Source organism: Osmerus mordax, chromosome 12 (genome assembly GCF_038355195.1).
Source record: "Osmerus mordax isolate fOsmMor3 chromosome 12, fOsmMor3.pri, whole genome shotgun sequence".
Classification (NCBI taxonomy): domain Eukaryota; kingdom Metazoa; phylum Chordata; class Actinopteri; order Osmeriformes; family Osmeridae; genus Osmerus; species Osmerus mordax.
In genome coordinates, this window is record NC_090061.1 from 13,096,013 (window position 1) to 13,110,231 (window position 14,219).

Consider the following 14,219-nt stretch of genomic DNA (forward strand, 5'->3'; position numbering starts at 1 on the left):
ACGGATGACCTGGAAGCCGCTCTGGCAGACTGGAGGGCAGTGGTGACTGAAAGGAGGGCAGTCTCTGTGGAGTGGCCAGTCTTGAAGCCCGATTGGTTGGGGTCAAGCAGGTTGTTCTGAGAGAGAAAGTTAGAAAGTTGGTTAGATACAGCACGTTCAATTGTTTTTGAAAGGAAGGGTAACAGTGATACCGGTCTGTAGTTCTGGAGAACGGCAGGGTTAAGGGAGGGTTTCAGTACCGCAACAGCCTGGCTTCAAACCAGCCTTCACCCTTTTCTGTATGTCTTCCTCCCTCTCCATTCTTTTCCTGTCACACTTCAATTAACTGTCTAATACAGCATGTCAGACACAATCCACAACTCAATTAACTGAGGGAAACAACCACACAACAACTGTGTCTAGTCTCCTACAAGATGTTGTAGGAAAGGTTTTCAAAACTGTCTTTGGTGAAATGGTTCAAGCAAATGAATAATTGAGTGTCGAACTTCACAGGGATCTTCTCATAGACAAACATCAGCCATGCCCGTCGAGTGTTTGCTTCCTTGGGAAGACTATGAAAAGTGTCAGCATTCCCTGTACAGTTTGGAACACTGCATTTACCACCATGGTCCATTTTCAATATCCTTGAAAAACTTCCAAACTTTCTTCTTTGTAATTCCCGTAGAAGTACACAGAGCATAACAAAAAAAAAATGTAATATTGAATCAAAATTTGAATCGTGACCCCAAGAATCGAATCGTGAGGTACCAAAAGATTCCCATCCCTAGTTCTTACCCTACTAAACTCAAGACACCAGCATGGTCTCATCCTGGACAGCTGACTAACCACACTGTGACAACACACACACACACACAGGTAGAAATGTGCATGTATCCTAGCAGTGGGCTGAAAGGCTTCATTCCTAACAGTGTGTGAGTCCTGGGTTGAGAAGGGCTCCCAGCCTGGCTGCACCTCCTGGCCTTAGTGGCATCGCTGGCCACCAGGATGCCCCAACTGTCCTCAAGTATTGTATACTGTTACTGTAAAATAATAATGACTCAAGTAGAAGTTAAAGTAAAGTAATCCAAATAATTACTTGAGTAAATGTGAGTGTATATCTAGTGAAAAGACTACTCAAGTATTGAGTTACTTCAGACAATATGATTCATCATTGAACACCATTAACCCTTGTGCTGCCTTCGAGTCACATGACCCAAAGGTTCATAACGAACCATCGTTGTGTTTACCCAATTTTACCCAATACAAAAACAAAAACATTATTTAACCTTTGCAATGTGGGGGGTCTGAGACAGCCTAACGGTTACAAGAAAATGCTTCACTTTGTTTTTGCATGCGGTAAAGTTGTCGCAATACAACGGTGGGTCACAATGACTGATGGGTCAGAATGACCCGAAGATAACACAAGGGTTAACATGAAGATGGAAAACATATGCATGTCTCAAATGTCGTTAGTGTGGCACTCCTACATTTGTTTTGGAGCTTCTAGAGGAGTCCTGCTTAGACACTCATAACAACTCCAAGGTAATTAAAACCTTTATATCATCTAAATCACGGCTTTGACAGTCTGTCAGAGAAAAGGGTATTCATCGGGTAAAATGGGGTAATTAGTCCCCCCTAAGAACAATGTCTTACTAGTACTGACACAAAAAAACGAAATGTTTGGGGAAACGAGGGTATGTGGATGATGATTGTTAAGGCAAATAAACTGTAAGGTAATGAACTGGCTACAAATTATATATATTTAGCTATTTCATGAAATGTTTTATGTATTTTTTTTGTTTGAACTGGGGTAACATGGCCCCCCAAAGGGGTAACTGGCCAAGGGGGGGTAGTTACTCCATTAAGGGTTCACAAGTGTAGATTTTAAAGGGGTCCAGTGGGCAACTTGCTAACACACTATTCAAATTACTTCAGTTTCTTACTAATACTAGCTAACGTGGCAAACGTTAGTAAACACTAAATAAATAGGCAAACTATAATTATACCTAGCCCTGTAACAGGACCTCAGGGTTGTTCTGACTCTTCCGAATCACCCGCCGTTGTTTCAGCCACTCATCCTTCTGTGAGCTGCGACTGGCTTTGTTTGGTTGGGGAAACGAAGTCATGTGAGGCTGTGACAGGGCCAGAGCAACGACTTTGGCTGTCGTCTGGGGGAGCCTGCAAGCCTGGAGCATTGACAGTTACGGCCCTGCAGGCTCTTCTTCTATTCTCTCTCTCTCTGAGAGAATGAATTAAACAATACGTGATTATATTTTTAAAAAAATGGGTATGGCATATAGGCCTATAGGCCTACAAATAAAAGTAACGAGCGGACTGTAGCCAATAACGGAGTAAAATCAACAGATTGTCTTCACAAATGTAGGCTACTAGAGTAAAAGTAAAATGTTGCATTAAAACTACTTTTACAAGTACAATTTATTCGAAAAGTTAACGGGTAAATATAACGCGTTACTACCCAACTCCGGATTTAGAACCACGTAGGACTTTTGACAAATGGGATAGATAGACCGCCAGGAATCAGCTGAGGGGAAGACCAACAAATGCTTTTTGCCTAAAAGCCTGAAACTGGAAATGTTTTGTGGGGGAGGTCAGGTGGGCCAGTGTTGCTGACCCCCCATACACACACACACACTATGTATATGACTTGCTCCCAGCTTCTTAAATTGAATTATGAACACACCAAAAAAGAATAACAAACAAATGGCTTCTAATCAGGGTCCACTTTATTTTAACTTCAAATTGAATCAAGAAAGTGCAAAGCAAGGGTTTGTTACAATGCAAAGGTACAGCCAAGTGCATTCATGACTACATTGCGTTAGCCTAGTAGTGCTGGTTGTCTTTGCTTTAGCTAGTCTGCCTCCAGCGACTGGTCCGTGCAGTATGGGTGTAGGAAGGTCCGTCAACACTGACTGCTCAGCCAAAAGTGGAGTTGTTCCATGCAACGTTTGCTCCTTCCATGTCAAAGAAGTTCACATAGATCCTGGAACAGAAGCAGGATACGGGCCATTTAGCATGTCTCTGTACTAACCATGTTTAGCACTGGGATGAAACGGCCAGCTCAGTGAGTGCTGCGTGTTGCTTGTGTGTACGCTCACTGTTCAAGCAGTCATGTGAGTGTAGGCCTTTTGTGTACGTGCAACTTCGCATGTGTCTGTGGTACCTGTCTGGGGAAATGCTCAGGTGTTTGTTTAGTAGGCCACACAGTAATTTGGAGTACTGTTTGTTCTGAGCTCCATTGATCTTCCCGATGCTGTGCAGCGAACAAAGAGCGCAAGGGTCACCCTTTCCCCCGAACATCATCATCTGGTCGGGGACGATGTGCACAGCAATGTACTGAAGAAACAGACAGACACACACACACACACACACACACACACACACAGTTTATGTATATATATATATATATGAATGTGCGCACTGCGCAGCCGTGACTGGTTCGATTTCACAAATACACAACGTTGTTGAACAATCATCCCAGCGTCCTAGTTAACAGATCAGACCGATTTGCGCATGCTCGACGTTCAATAAGCAGTATCCCTCGAGGATACGTAGTCTATGTAGTGCTGGAAAGGGTCTCAAAACTGACCTGTGCAGGTTTGCCCATAGCTTTAGCCAATTCTTCTGTGGCCTCCGACAATAGTGCAGGTGGAACATCACTCTTGGCCACATTAGTATTCACCAAAAACATCGGCATGATTTCTTCTTTCAAGTGATTTCTTTCTACCTCACAGAAAGCCTATAATAACGAGTGCCGACAGTGCGTGCTTCTCACAGGGCTTCTCATGCAAAAAAGTATTTCTTCTTCGGGAGAGTGCTTGATGCGATGACCGACACGTAGGCTACTGCGCCCCCAAGCATTCTGGAGGATGAATCCAATTTTGGAAAATAAAACATGTAAGTTAACTACAAGGCAAAAATCCCGTTATTTGTGCTAGTTTTTTTGTTTTTTTTGTTTTTGTATACGGATTCGAATAACATGAACGTTTTAGAGGTTAATAATTGCCTCTTGCCCACTTCAAATCCGCCGGGTGCGGCTGTTCTCGAGTGTACGGTAGCGTGCACTGCGCATGCTCGTATGTCGTCAAGCATCCTCCAAGAGGTGGTGAGGAGGAGGAAAACAGTGCTTGGAAGGGAGGACGTAAAGTTGGATTTATATTCCCTTTGTCATTACCGTCTCCCGGCTCATCTACAGCCGCCAGAATTGTCGTGAGTCTTCGAAACCAAGCTGCATTCCGCTCTGATAGCTTATTTACTCGATCTGCGAGAACACGGTACGTACGCTTTTAATCGCTAAGCTAAAAAACGTAGTGCTGCTTAGCTCCACAAGGCTCACCATTGCCGCGACGACGCTAGCTGCCTGCTACACTAGCTCCAAGTTCGAGAAGGGTGGCTGCCAGCTATTCCGAATACTAGTCGTCTAGCGCAGGCAGCTGCCTCGTATTGGTGACCTATTATTAATGATAAGTTGGCTGGCGAGATCGTATGCCTTTGTAGTGCTATCGTTTACAGTAAATGACTGTTTAATTTTGACCTTAACTAGCTAGCAGTCCAACTAGCCTGCTAGTTTTGCGATAACATTCAAATGTTAGCGAGCTGTTGTCAATAGCTAAAGACGGTAATGCATTTCTAAAGTTGTTAGCCATTACTGTGGCTTGTTACCGTTTATAACGTGGATTTCATAACGCTTCTGAAGCTAACGTGGCCATATTGTGTGTTTTAGGGCGCAAAATAACTTTGAATATCACCCCGATCGAACCCATGGAGGACTCTGTGACAACGTTCGAGACCCACCTCACCGCAGTCATGGACAGTCTGATCCGCGCGTCAGTGTGTGAGATCACCAAACTGTTCCAGGACACGGTCAACGATTACCTGGTGGAAATCTCTCTCAACAGGAAGGAAAACGATGCCCTGAAACTTAGACTCAGACTGACCGAAAACAAGTTGAGAAACGAACGCAAGTACGGAATGGGATGGGCAGCGGATCGTCGCAATTCCGGTCTGGCGGTGACGGAGGACGGTGGGCGGAAAAAACGAAAAATGGAAGTGCCCCGTAAGTGTTCATATTTTGTAAGTATAGCCACAGAAGCATCACATACCATAATAGTATCAGGCTATCATGTGTTTGCCCTGTGCGTTATAGAAAAAAACATGCCTAAGTAAGTAAATGCATACCATTTTTGTTCATCATTGTGCATTTGTTGTTAAAGCTTTACATCCATGTAATAAAACAAGCAAAATAAGGTTATAATTACCCTGTAAAAAAAGAGAGTACAATGCTTATGTGACGACGGACATGTTTTGTTGGACGCCATCTGGCAGGAGCTGAGCTGTCTTTCTCCCTCCTTCCTCCTCCTCCCCTTTCCCTCCTACTCCTCTCTCCCTCCCCCTTCCTCTGTCCTTCAACTCCCCCGCTCCTCTCTCCCTCCACTGCATTCTGTCCCTCCCACTCCTTTCATTTCACGCACTCCCTCCCTCCCTCATCCGTCTGTGCTCCCTCCGCCTGCCCCCACCTCCTCCATTTCTCTCGCTTCCTCTCCCATCCCCCCCTCTCTCTCTCTCTCCTCCCACTCCTCTCCTTCACGCTCTCCTTCCCCTCCCCCACCTCCTCTGCCACAACCCCCCTCTCTCTCCTCCCACTCCTCTCCTTTGCGCTCTCCTTCCCCTCCCCCACCTCCTCTGCCACAACCCCCCTCTCTCTCCTCCCACTCCTCTCTCCTTCGCGCTCTTCCTTCCTTCCCCTCCCCCACCTCCTCATTCCCCCTCCCCTGCCCCCACTCCTCTCCCCACCCCCCGCTCTCCTCCCACTTTTCTCTCCTCTGCGCTCTCCTTCCCCTCCCCCACCGGCTTCACTCCTCTTATGCTTTGTGACTCTCCCTCTACCACCTCCTCCTCTCCCGCACTGTGCTTCTACCCACCCCCTGCCTCCTCCACTTATCTCTCTCTCTCTCATCTGTGCCCCTGCCTCACCCTCCTCTCCTTCACGCTCTCTTCCATCCTCCACTTCTCCCCCCTTCTCTCCTTCATCATGCTCTCTCCTTTCTCTCTCTCTCTCTCTCCCTCCCTCTTACCCCGCCTAATTATTACCCTCACACCCCCCCCTCTCCCTTCCGTGCTTCTCTCCTCTGTCCTCCCTCTCCTTCATCACGTCCTCTCCCTCCCCTTTTTCTCTCTCCCGCTCCCCCCCCGTCTGTCCCTCCCCCTCACCTCTCCGCCCTCTTCTCTCGATCATGCTCTCTCCCCCCGCCCCCCCCCCCCCCCCCTCCACACTACCTCTCTCTCTCGCTCCCTTGCCTGTGCCCTCCTCCCGCCCCCACCACTTCTCCGCCCTCATCCCCCCTTAATGACACATTCTCCTCCTCTCTCCCTGCCCCCACCCTGACAACGTCTCTCCCCCCTTCTCCCCCGTCCTTCTCCGCCCTCTTCTCTCCTTCATTACGCACTCTCTACTCCCCTCTCCCTGCCCCCACACCAACCACCCCCCCCACACGCGCACATCTCTGCCCTCTTCTTTCCTTCGTTACGCCCCCCCCCCCAATACTTCCCTTCCCCCCCTCCAATACCCACTCCTCCTCCTCCCTCTCCCCAACTCCCCCCCCAGGAGGCCAGCAGAAGCTAGGACCGGCAGCAGCCTATGGGAAAGGCTGGCCCGGAGGCGTGTGGGAGGAGGGAGGAGGTGCAGCTGCAGGCATGGTGGCTGGAGGAGGAGGGAGGAAGGAGGCCAGGGAGATGTACCTCATCCAGTTCCCCGGGGAGGAAGAGGAAGAAGAGGAGGGAGAGGAGATGGAGGAGGGGGAGGGCAGCCTTGCCGGAGAAGGGGAGGAGACGGGCAACATCAAAGAGGAGGTGAGAGAGAGAGCGATAGTGGAGAGGAGTAGCTAGGAGAATGTGGCACAGCATCGCTGCGTCAGAGAGCAGCTTTTATAAAAAGAACAACGTGTGTGTATATCCGCATGGCAGGAGAGCGCGCTGTGTGTTCCTGGTTGTGGTTTGGAGTCCCAGCGACTCCGCCGTGTTGGGTTCTGAAGGGAAAAGTATTGATTTGCTATTCATGTGTCAGTAGTAGCTGAGGAGCTCGTTCACCGGGGCACTCCAACCTCAAGTGTAGAACATGAAAGTACCTTTTAGAGGGGAAAAGCTGATTTATATTCCTGCACACGCCAGAGAGGACCGACAGACATGTTAGCTGTTTATGTCCGTAACGTTTAACCCATACACCCATACACGCTAGTGTGAAGTATATCCATATCACTTGGAACCTGGGTAATGTAGTCTTCTGGTTGTTGTCCCTATAAATAGTCATTGGGTGTTGTTGTAGTTTTTTTTGGTGCCTGATCTGTAGTTCTTGGGTAATGTAGTTTTCTTTGTTTGGGTAGACTGGAGAGGTGGAAGGGAGCTACCAGACAGCGTCTCTGCGGCTGATCAAGGAAGCCCTGAGGATGGACCCACCTGATCACACCGGGTCCAGATCCCACAGCGAAGGTACCAGGGTCATGAGGTCAACTAGAGACCAACCAGAACCAAAACATGATCATACATATGCTCGGGCTCGACAAGGAAAGGGAACTCTAACTTGTTTCAAAGATGCGAACCGTGGGTTAATTGCATTTTTACCTCTCCTCTTCCCTCTTCTCCACCAAATCCCCCGCACTTCTGTCCACCTTGCTCTCGCACCTCACAGCAGGAGAGGTGGAGAGTCCTGCAGGGCCAGATGGAGCCAAGCGCTCCCTGGCGGCGAGGTCAGGAGAGGGGAACGAGGAGGAGGAGGGCTGGGAGGTGGGCTCTTCCCCCACAGAGGACTCCCAGGGAGGGATGAGCGTGGAGGAGCTCAGCGGCCTGGAGACTGCCCTGAGGGCCGAGAGGGGCCGGGAGATAGCGGCCCTCAGGGGCCCCTCCCACCCCGTGACCCCCGACCCGGAAATCGTCCCCGGCAGCGAGTACAGCCTGGCCCAGAAGTACATCGGCCTGGACGGGCTGGAGCAGGACGGGGGCCTGGAGCCCCCCGAGGCCCCCGACGGGGAGGTGGTGGGGCCCGAGGGGGCTCTGAGGCCAGGCTGGGTCAGGAGACTGAGGGACGGGGAGGAGGCGGGGCTGGAGGTGGGGGTTGAGGCTGGGGTCGGGGTCGGGGTGCAGGCGGCGTCGGTGGAGCTCGCCGGCCACGAGGAGGCGCATCACCTGGAGGGCCCGGGCAGCGTGGACGACAGCGGGGAGGAGGAGACGGGCGACCTGCTGCACTTCTGCCCCCACTGCGGGGGGGGCTTCTCCTCCGAGGCCGAGCTGGAGGAGCACCCCTGCCCCCTGGGGGGCGCCCACCTGGCGGGGGCCGGCTCGGAGGACACGCCCTTCCCGTGCGCCTCGTGCGGCAACACCTTCAGCCACGCCTGGGCGCTGAAGAACCACGAGTGCGCCTGCGCCGCCGAGCGCCCCCACCACTGCGAGCTGTGCGGCAAGCGCTTCACGCACACGCGCTCGCTGGAGCGCCACCAGGCGGTGCACACGGGCGAGCGGCCGCACCGCTGCCCGCAGTGCGGCCGCAGCTTCAGCCGCCTGGGCAACCTGGAGAGGCACCTGCGCATCCACACGGGCGAGCGGCCGTACGGGTGCGAGGCGTGCGGCAAGCGCTTCAGCCGCGTGGAGTACCTGAAGAGGCACCAGCTCATCCACAGCAGCGAGAGGACGGCGGCCCACCAGTGCGCCCAGTGCGGCAAGAGCTTCAGCGAACCGGAGCAGCTCAAAAGCCACCAGTGCTTCATCAGCATCTGACCTCCGACCTGCTTTCGCCCCTCGCCCCCCTCCAACCACCCCGACCGGTGGTCCGGGCTGCCGTTGAAGGATGCAGAGGGTGTAACCCCGGGTGACGAAGAGATGCCTGCTCTTGTTGCCTCCCGAGGGGACTTTTAAATTTGGCTCCAGTTCGATCGATATGTATGGGTTGTGATGACTGTGGATGTGCCATGAATATGCTGATTTGTCCTTGATTGAGAAGGGGATCCGATTGGAAGAGATGCCCTACACATGGTGATTCAGAGACGTTTCCTTGTCGTGTCGAATAAAGACGTTAATTGTACATAGAGATACTCGTCGTGCTTTTAAATTATGTTCCTCGACATTGTACAGTGTATCTTTGTATGACGATATGTTTGTTTTCTCTTGGAAAACATCATGGTCTTGTTTTATCTCAACAGCGAATAAACATTTGGTCTTTTGTACGGTTGGATTTCTGTACTATTTATCTTGAATAAACAGTTGACTTAATGCACTTGCTTTGTTGTGTCCTTGAATCAATAGTCTGAGGTATAAGAATAGTATGGCTGCTTTTAAAATTGTATTTGAATTTTCTTATACATATAACTGTTTCATAGTCATATAGCTTATGCGTGTCCCCAAATCCAACTCAAGTTGTGGAATAGATATACAGAACAATATACAGTTAGGTCCATAAGTATTTGGACATTGACACAATTTTCATCATTTTGGCTCTGTATACCACCACAATGGATTTGAAATGAAACAATCAAGATGTGCTTTAAGTGCAGACTTTCAGCTTTAATTTCAGGGTATTTACATCCAAATCAGGTGAACGGTGTAGGAATTACACCCCCCTTTTTAAGGGACCAAAAGTAATTGGACAATTGGCTGCTCAGCTGTTCCATGGCCAGGTGTATGTTATTCCCTCATGGGAGTTCGTTATTTCATTGACAAGGAGCAGATAAAAGGTCTAGAGTTCATTTCAAGTATGGTATTTGTGTTTGGAATCTGTTGCTGTCAACTCTCAATATGAAGTCCAAAGAGCTGTCACCATCAGTGAAGCAAGCCATTGTTAGGCTGTAAAATCAAAACAAACCTATCAGAGAGATAGCAAAAACATTAGGTGTGGCCAAATCAACTGTTTGCTACATTCTTAAAAAGAAAGAACGCACTGGTGAGCTCAGCAACACCAAAAGACCCGGTAGACCACGGAAAACAACTGTGGTGGATGACAGAAGAATTCTTTCCCTGGTGAAGAAAAACCCCTTCACACCAGTTGGCCAGATCAAGAACACTCTCCAGGAGGTAGGTGTATCTGTGTCAAAGTCAACAATTAAGAGAAGACTTCACCAGAGTAAATACAGAGGGTTCACCACAAGTGGTAAACCATTGATGAGTCTCAAAAACAGGAAGACCAGATTAGAGTTTGCCAAAAAACATCTAAAAGAGCCTGTACAGTTCTGCAACAACATCCTATGGACAGATGAGACCAAGATCAACTTGTACCAGAATGATGGGAAGAGAAGAGTATGGAGAAGGGAAGGAACTGCTCATGATCCAAAGCATACCACCTCATCAGTGAAGCATGGTGGAGGTAGTGTTATGGCGTGGGCATGTATGGCTGCCAATGGAACTGGTTCCCTTGTATTTATCGATGATGTGACTGCTGACAAAAGCAGTAGGATGAATTCTGAAGTGTTTCGGGCAATATTATCTGCTCAGATTCAGCCAAATGCTTCAGAACTCATAGGACGGCGCTTCACAGTGCAGATGGACAATGACCCGAAGCATACTGCGAAAGCAACCAAATAGTTTTTTAAAGCAAAGAAGTGGAATGTTCTGCAATGGCCAAGTCAATCACCTGACCTAAATCCAATTGAGCATGCATTTCACTTGCTAAAGACAAAACTGAAGGGAAAATACCCCAAGAACAAGCAGGAACTGAAGACAGTTGCAGTAGAGGCCTGGCAGAGCATCACCAGGGACGAAACCCAGCATCTGGTGATGTCTATGGGTTCCAGACTTCAGGCTGTCATTGACTGCAAAGGATTTTCAACCAAGTATTAAAAGTGACAATTTGATTTATGATTGTTAGTTTGTCCAATTATCTTTGGTCCCTTAAAAAGGGGGGGGCCACATATAAAATGTGTTGTAATTCCTACACCGTTCACCTGATTTGGATGTAAATACCCTGAAATTAAAGCTGAAAGTCTGCACTTAAAGCACATCTTGATTGTTTCATTTCAAATCCATTGTGGTGGTATACAGAGCCAAAATGATGAAAATTGTGTCAATGTCCAAATACTTATGGACCTAACTGTATATCTATATGAGAGCGATATTGGCACAGCGTTGTATACTTCTGAAGTTATGTGTGATAATATGTGCTGTTCTAAATCTAAAGGACTTCTGTCGTTGAACATCTTGAAGTCAGATCAACAATGGTCTCTTTCCAGGCAACAGAAACTAGGCATGCTTTATTAGATTCACACATTTATTTCCAGTAACCTTATTAAAACAGTGTAGCGGTCATTACAGCTGAATCAGGCTAACTGTATTTGGGGAACATGTACACACAGGGACTCACTCTTCTCCCAGGCACTGCTGAGTGAAGAGGTGGATGGATATGGACAGCCTCTGCCGTAAGATATCCTCCAGGGTGTCCAGGGACAACCTCCTCACATCGTACCCGAGAGAAGGGCCCTTTGCCTTGGGATCCACCGGAACAATCTCCCCCCCGCTCTGTTTGTCGTTCCGTCCCACCGCTGCATGCGTGGGGAAGAAGGAGGCGAGCGAGGCCGGGAGGCTGGCGTCGTGGACGGGGCAGCAGTAGGCCGACCACATGTACTCGGGCACGGCCACGCGCTGGTTCATCCAGCGCTCTGTCACATACGGCACGGCCCCCGTGATCACGTACGCGGGGCCCGCGCAGTAGGCCCCCAGACGGGCCTTCACCTCGGACTCCAGCTGGGCCCAGGGGCCAGAGTTGGAGCCTTTCCGCTGGGGGACCACGTTGGTCAGGGTGAAGGTGGCCTTGCGGTCCTCTTGGTTCTGGTGGTGCTGGCTGGGGTTCAGGTGGCCCCTGGTGTAGGAGGAGTTGGTGTAGTCCTGGAGAACCGCCTGGCTCTCCACAACGTTCTGGTCCACGGGCTTCTTGCGCGGGAAGTGTTTCATCTCCGGGCTGGCACCAGTGAATGCAAGCTAAGAACCCAAAGAGAAGGAGTTTAGTTCCTGTGTTTTATGACCATTCTATTGTGTGTGTATGTGTGTGTTTGTGTGTGTAAAGAATGAAAGAAAAGAGAGAGAGAGAGAGTAGGAAACGGAAACCGGAACCTCACCCACTAGGCCTACAACACGTAATCAACAAAAATTACAGTTGAGGTGAGATACCACGCAATTGGTTGCAACAGTTTAATTTTTCCCAACACACTCTCCTTCTCTCTTGCTTTCTGTCTCTCTGACATGCACACACTTTGTGCAATGTTTTATGAATAGTTTAATACATTAATATCTTCATTAAAAGTAATTAAAAAAATCTTGAAAACATTTCTCATCACACACTCGCCTGTGGTTCATACATCCAGTTGCTCTTGGGTCGTTTCCCATCACCATTTGTAAACACGTATGCAGAGTAGAGGGGAACTCTCTGCTGGCGCTGGTACAAACTGGCAAAGTGGTACTGGTTCAGGTAACGCTGGCATATAGGCTGGTACCCCTCACTCCCTACACCTAGTGGAGGAACCCCCTTGTAGAAGGACTGGAGGCAGGGACTGAAGTCTCCCACCTCCCCCAGGGACAGGCCCCCGAGACCGGCCAAGAGCAGGAGCAAAGCCCCCCTGGATGCTGGAAGAAGCATCGTCGTTACACTTTCTCGGGCCCTAACCCGGATACCAAACTCTACTTAGAAAAGATCAACGCTTGTTTTTCTCCCAGATACTCGATGTTCTCGAAACACAGAAGACGGTCTTCCAAGTGGATCTTCTCCCTCCTGCCTTGTCCAGCGTGGTCTGTCTCAGTCCTGAGAGTACTGTTTACCTCCCCTCAGGCTCACTATCAGCTCTGGCAGCAGTCTGGCTAGGCATGCCAGTCAGAGACACTAGACTGGTGTAGGAGACTAGGGTTATATAGTCTCCAGACAACAGTATACAATGTGGCTGATTGTTTCTGTTTCCAACCCCCATCCCCCTTCTGCTTTTATCAGATGTGACCAGTTGTGACCAAGTGACCAGCACGAAGGCCTTCTAGGAAATGGGAATGCAATAACCTCCCTAAATGATTAATCCACCAAATGTAGCCTTTACATTTGACATTTAGTCATTTAGCAGACGCTCTTATCCAGAGAGACTTACAGTAAGTACAGGGATATTCCCCCCGAGGCAAGTAGGGTGAAGTGCCTTGCCCAAGGACACAACGTCATTTTGCAAGGCCGGGAATCGAACCGGCAAACTTCTGATTAAGCCCATCTCCCTAACAGCTCAGCCATGTGACCCCCCAAATTTACCTTTAAAGGCATATCTGCCTTTGCATACAATACATACACCTGAACATAACACCTGAACACTGACTCAAAATAATGATCTACTGTAAATGTGAAGCTATTGTAAATCTTTGGGTTTCTCTCTGTTATTGCCTTTTAGTGGACACAGGAGGGTATGACATGCCACCCTGACAGCACTGTAGGTGACCCCACGCACCCACACACAAACGTTTCAGCCTCCTGCCGTCTGGGAAAGGGTACCCAAACATGGGGGCCCTCGCAGCAAGACTGTGAGGGAATTTCTTTTTCTAAGCTCTGCTCTGAGCCATCCGACTCCTCAACACCCAGAGACTGGACGGACATTCCCCTCCCAAACACACACACTAGCACACACACATATACTCCACAGAAATCATTTCACTCCTTTTGCATTTTGAGCATTTTTGACACTTTTCACCCATGCATTGTGAAAAGCAAATAAGTGCCAATGGGAAGTGATACTTTTAAATGGTAATGGTATCAGCGTGTGTTCTTGTAACTCTGCTGCATGACAAAGAGAAACTAGAAGTACTGGTATTGAGTTAGGCCACTGACCAAAAAAGGGAACACACAGTTACCGCCACCTCACCAACTCTGGTCCGGTCCCTTGATGGCATTATAACAGATTATATAATGTAACAGAAAGGGGCCCCGCACGTGCTGTGTGTCAGTTTTCTATATGTCAGGCATTTTCCTTTCTCATTTCTTGAAGGACTCGTGAGCACTGCTGACTCATGAATGATGCTCAGCTCAAGGGTGTGTTGGGGACTTCCAGACGCTCAGGACCCTGTTCACCTGGCTGAACACCTGGCTCAACAGAACTGTCATCTGGACATTCACGAATCACTCTCTGGCCCCTCTCTGAACCCTAACGTTGTCCGATGTAGATCACATATCTGACAGTAGCCTACTTTATAAATGTATTTTACTTAGTGTACTTTTCCTATAAAGAGAA

The 14,219-nt window shown here is 49.0% G+C and overlaps 3 protein-coding genes across 3 annotated transcripts; 1 reads left to right on the plus strand and 2 right to left on the minus strand.

Moving 5' to 3' along the window:
- Positions 1–2,701: 2,701 nt before the first annotated feature.
- On the minus strand, positions 2,702–3,839 carry mif (macrophage migration inhibitory factor). Its single transcript, XM_067247844.1, has 3 exons — positions 3,587–3,839; positions 3,161–3,333; positions 2,702–2,980 (listed from the first exon to the last, which is right to left on the minus strand). Exons 1-3 carry the CDS (start codon positions 3,692–3,694, stop codon positions 2,914–2,916), a joined length of 348 nt encoding a protein of 115 aa, XP_067103945.1. The 5' UTR covers positions 3,695–3,839; the 3' UTR covers positions 2,702–2,913.
- A 291-nt stretch (positions 3,840–4,130) lies between these two features.
- On the plus strand, positions 4,131–9,259 carry si:dkeyp-121d2.7 (zinc finger protein 697). Its single transcript, XM_067247839.1, has 5 exons — positions 4,131–4,271; positions 4,721–5,053; positions 6,602–6,846; positions 7,377–7,482; positions 7,682–9,259. The coding sequence occupies exons 2-5, from the start codon at positions 4,759–4,761 to the stop codon at positions 8,761–8,763; spliced, it is 1,728 nt and encodes a 575-aa protein (XP_067103940.1). The 5' UTR covers positions 4,131–4,271; positions 4,721–4,758; the 3' UTR covers positions 8,764–9,259.
- Positions 9,260–11,279: 2,020 nt separating this feature from the next.
- On the minus strand, positions 11,280–12,604 carry LOC136954577 (endonuclease domain-containing 1 protein-like). The gene is made up of 2 exons (XM_067248201.1): positions 12,314–12,604; positions 11,280–11,949 (listed from the first exon to the last, which is right to left on the minus strand). Exons 1-2 carry the CDS (start codon positions 12,602–12,604, stop codon positions 11,332–11,334), a joined length of 909 nt encoding a protein of 302 aa, XP_067104302.1. The 3' UTR covers positions 11,280–11,331.
- Positions 12,605–14,219: the final 1,615 nt, after the last annotated feature.

Coding starts and splice junctions, on each gene's coding strand:
- mif (XM_067247844.1), bottom strand. CDS start 3,694: ATGCCGATGTTTTTGGTGAATACTAATGTGGCCAAGAGTGATGTTCCA. Junction 3,334..3,586: donor CTATGGGCAAACCTGCACAG/GTCAGTTTTGAG, acceptor CTGTTTCTTCAG/TACATTGCTGTGCACATCGT. Junction 2,981..3,160: donor CTGAGCATTTCCCCAGACAG/GTACCACAGACA, acceptor CTTCTGTTCCAG/GATCTATGTGAACTTCTTTG.
- si:dkeyp-121d2.7 (XM_067247839.1), top strand. CDS start 4,759: ATGGAGGACTCTGTGACAACGTTCGAGACCCACCTCACCGCAGTCATG. Junction 5,054..6,601: donor ACGAAAAATGGAAGTGCCCC/GTAAGTGTTCAT, acceptor CTCCCCCCCCAG/GAGGCCAGCAGAAGCTAGGA. Junction 6,847..7,376: donor CGGGCAACATCAAAGAGGAG/GTGAGAGAGAGA, acceptor TTGTTTGGGTAG/ACTGGAGAGGTGGAAGGGAG.
- LOC136954577 (XM_067248201.1), bottom strand. CDS start 12,604: ATGCTTCTTCCAGCATCCAGGGGGGCTTTGCTCCTGCTCTTGGCCGGT. Junction 11,950..12,313: donor ACTGGATGTATGAACCACAG/GCGAGTGTGTGA, acceptor TTGGGTTCTTAG/CTTGCATTCACTGGTGCCAG.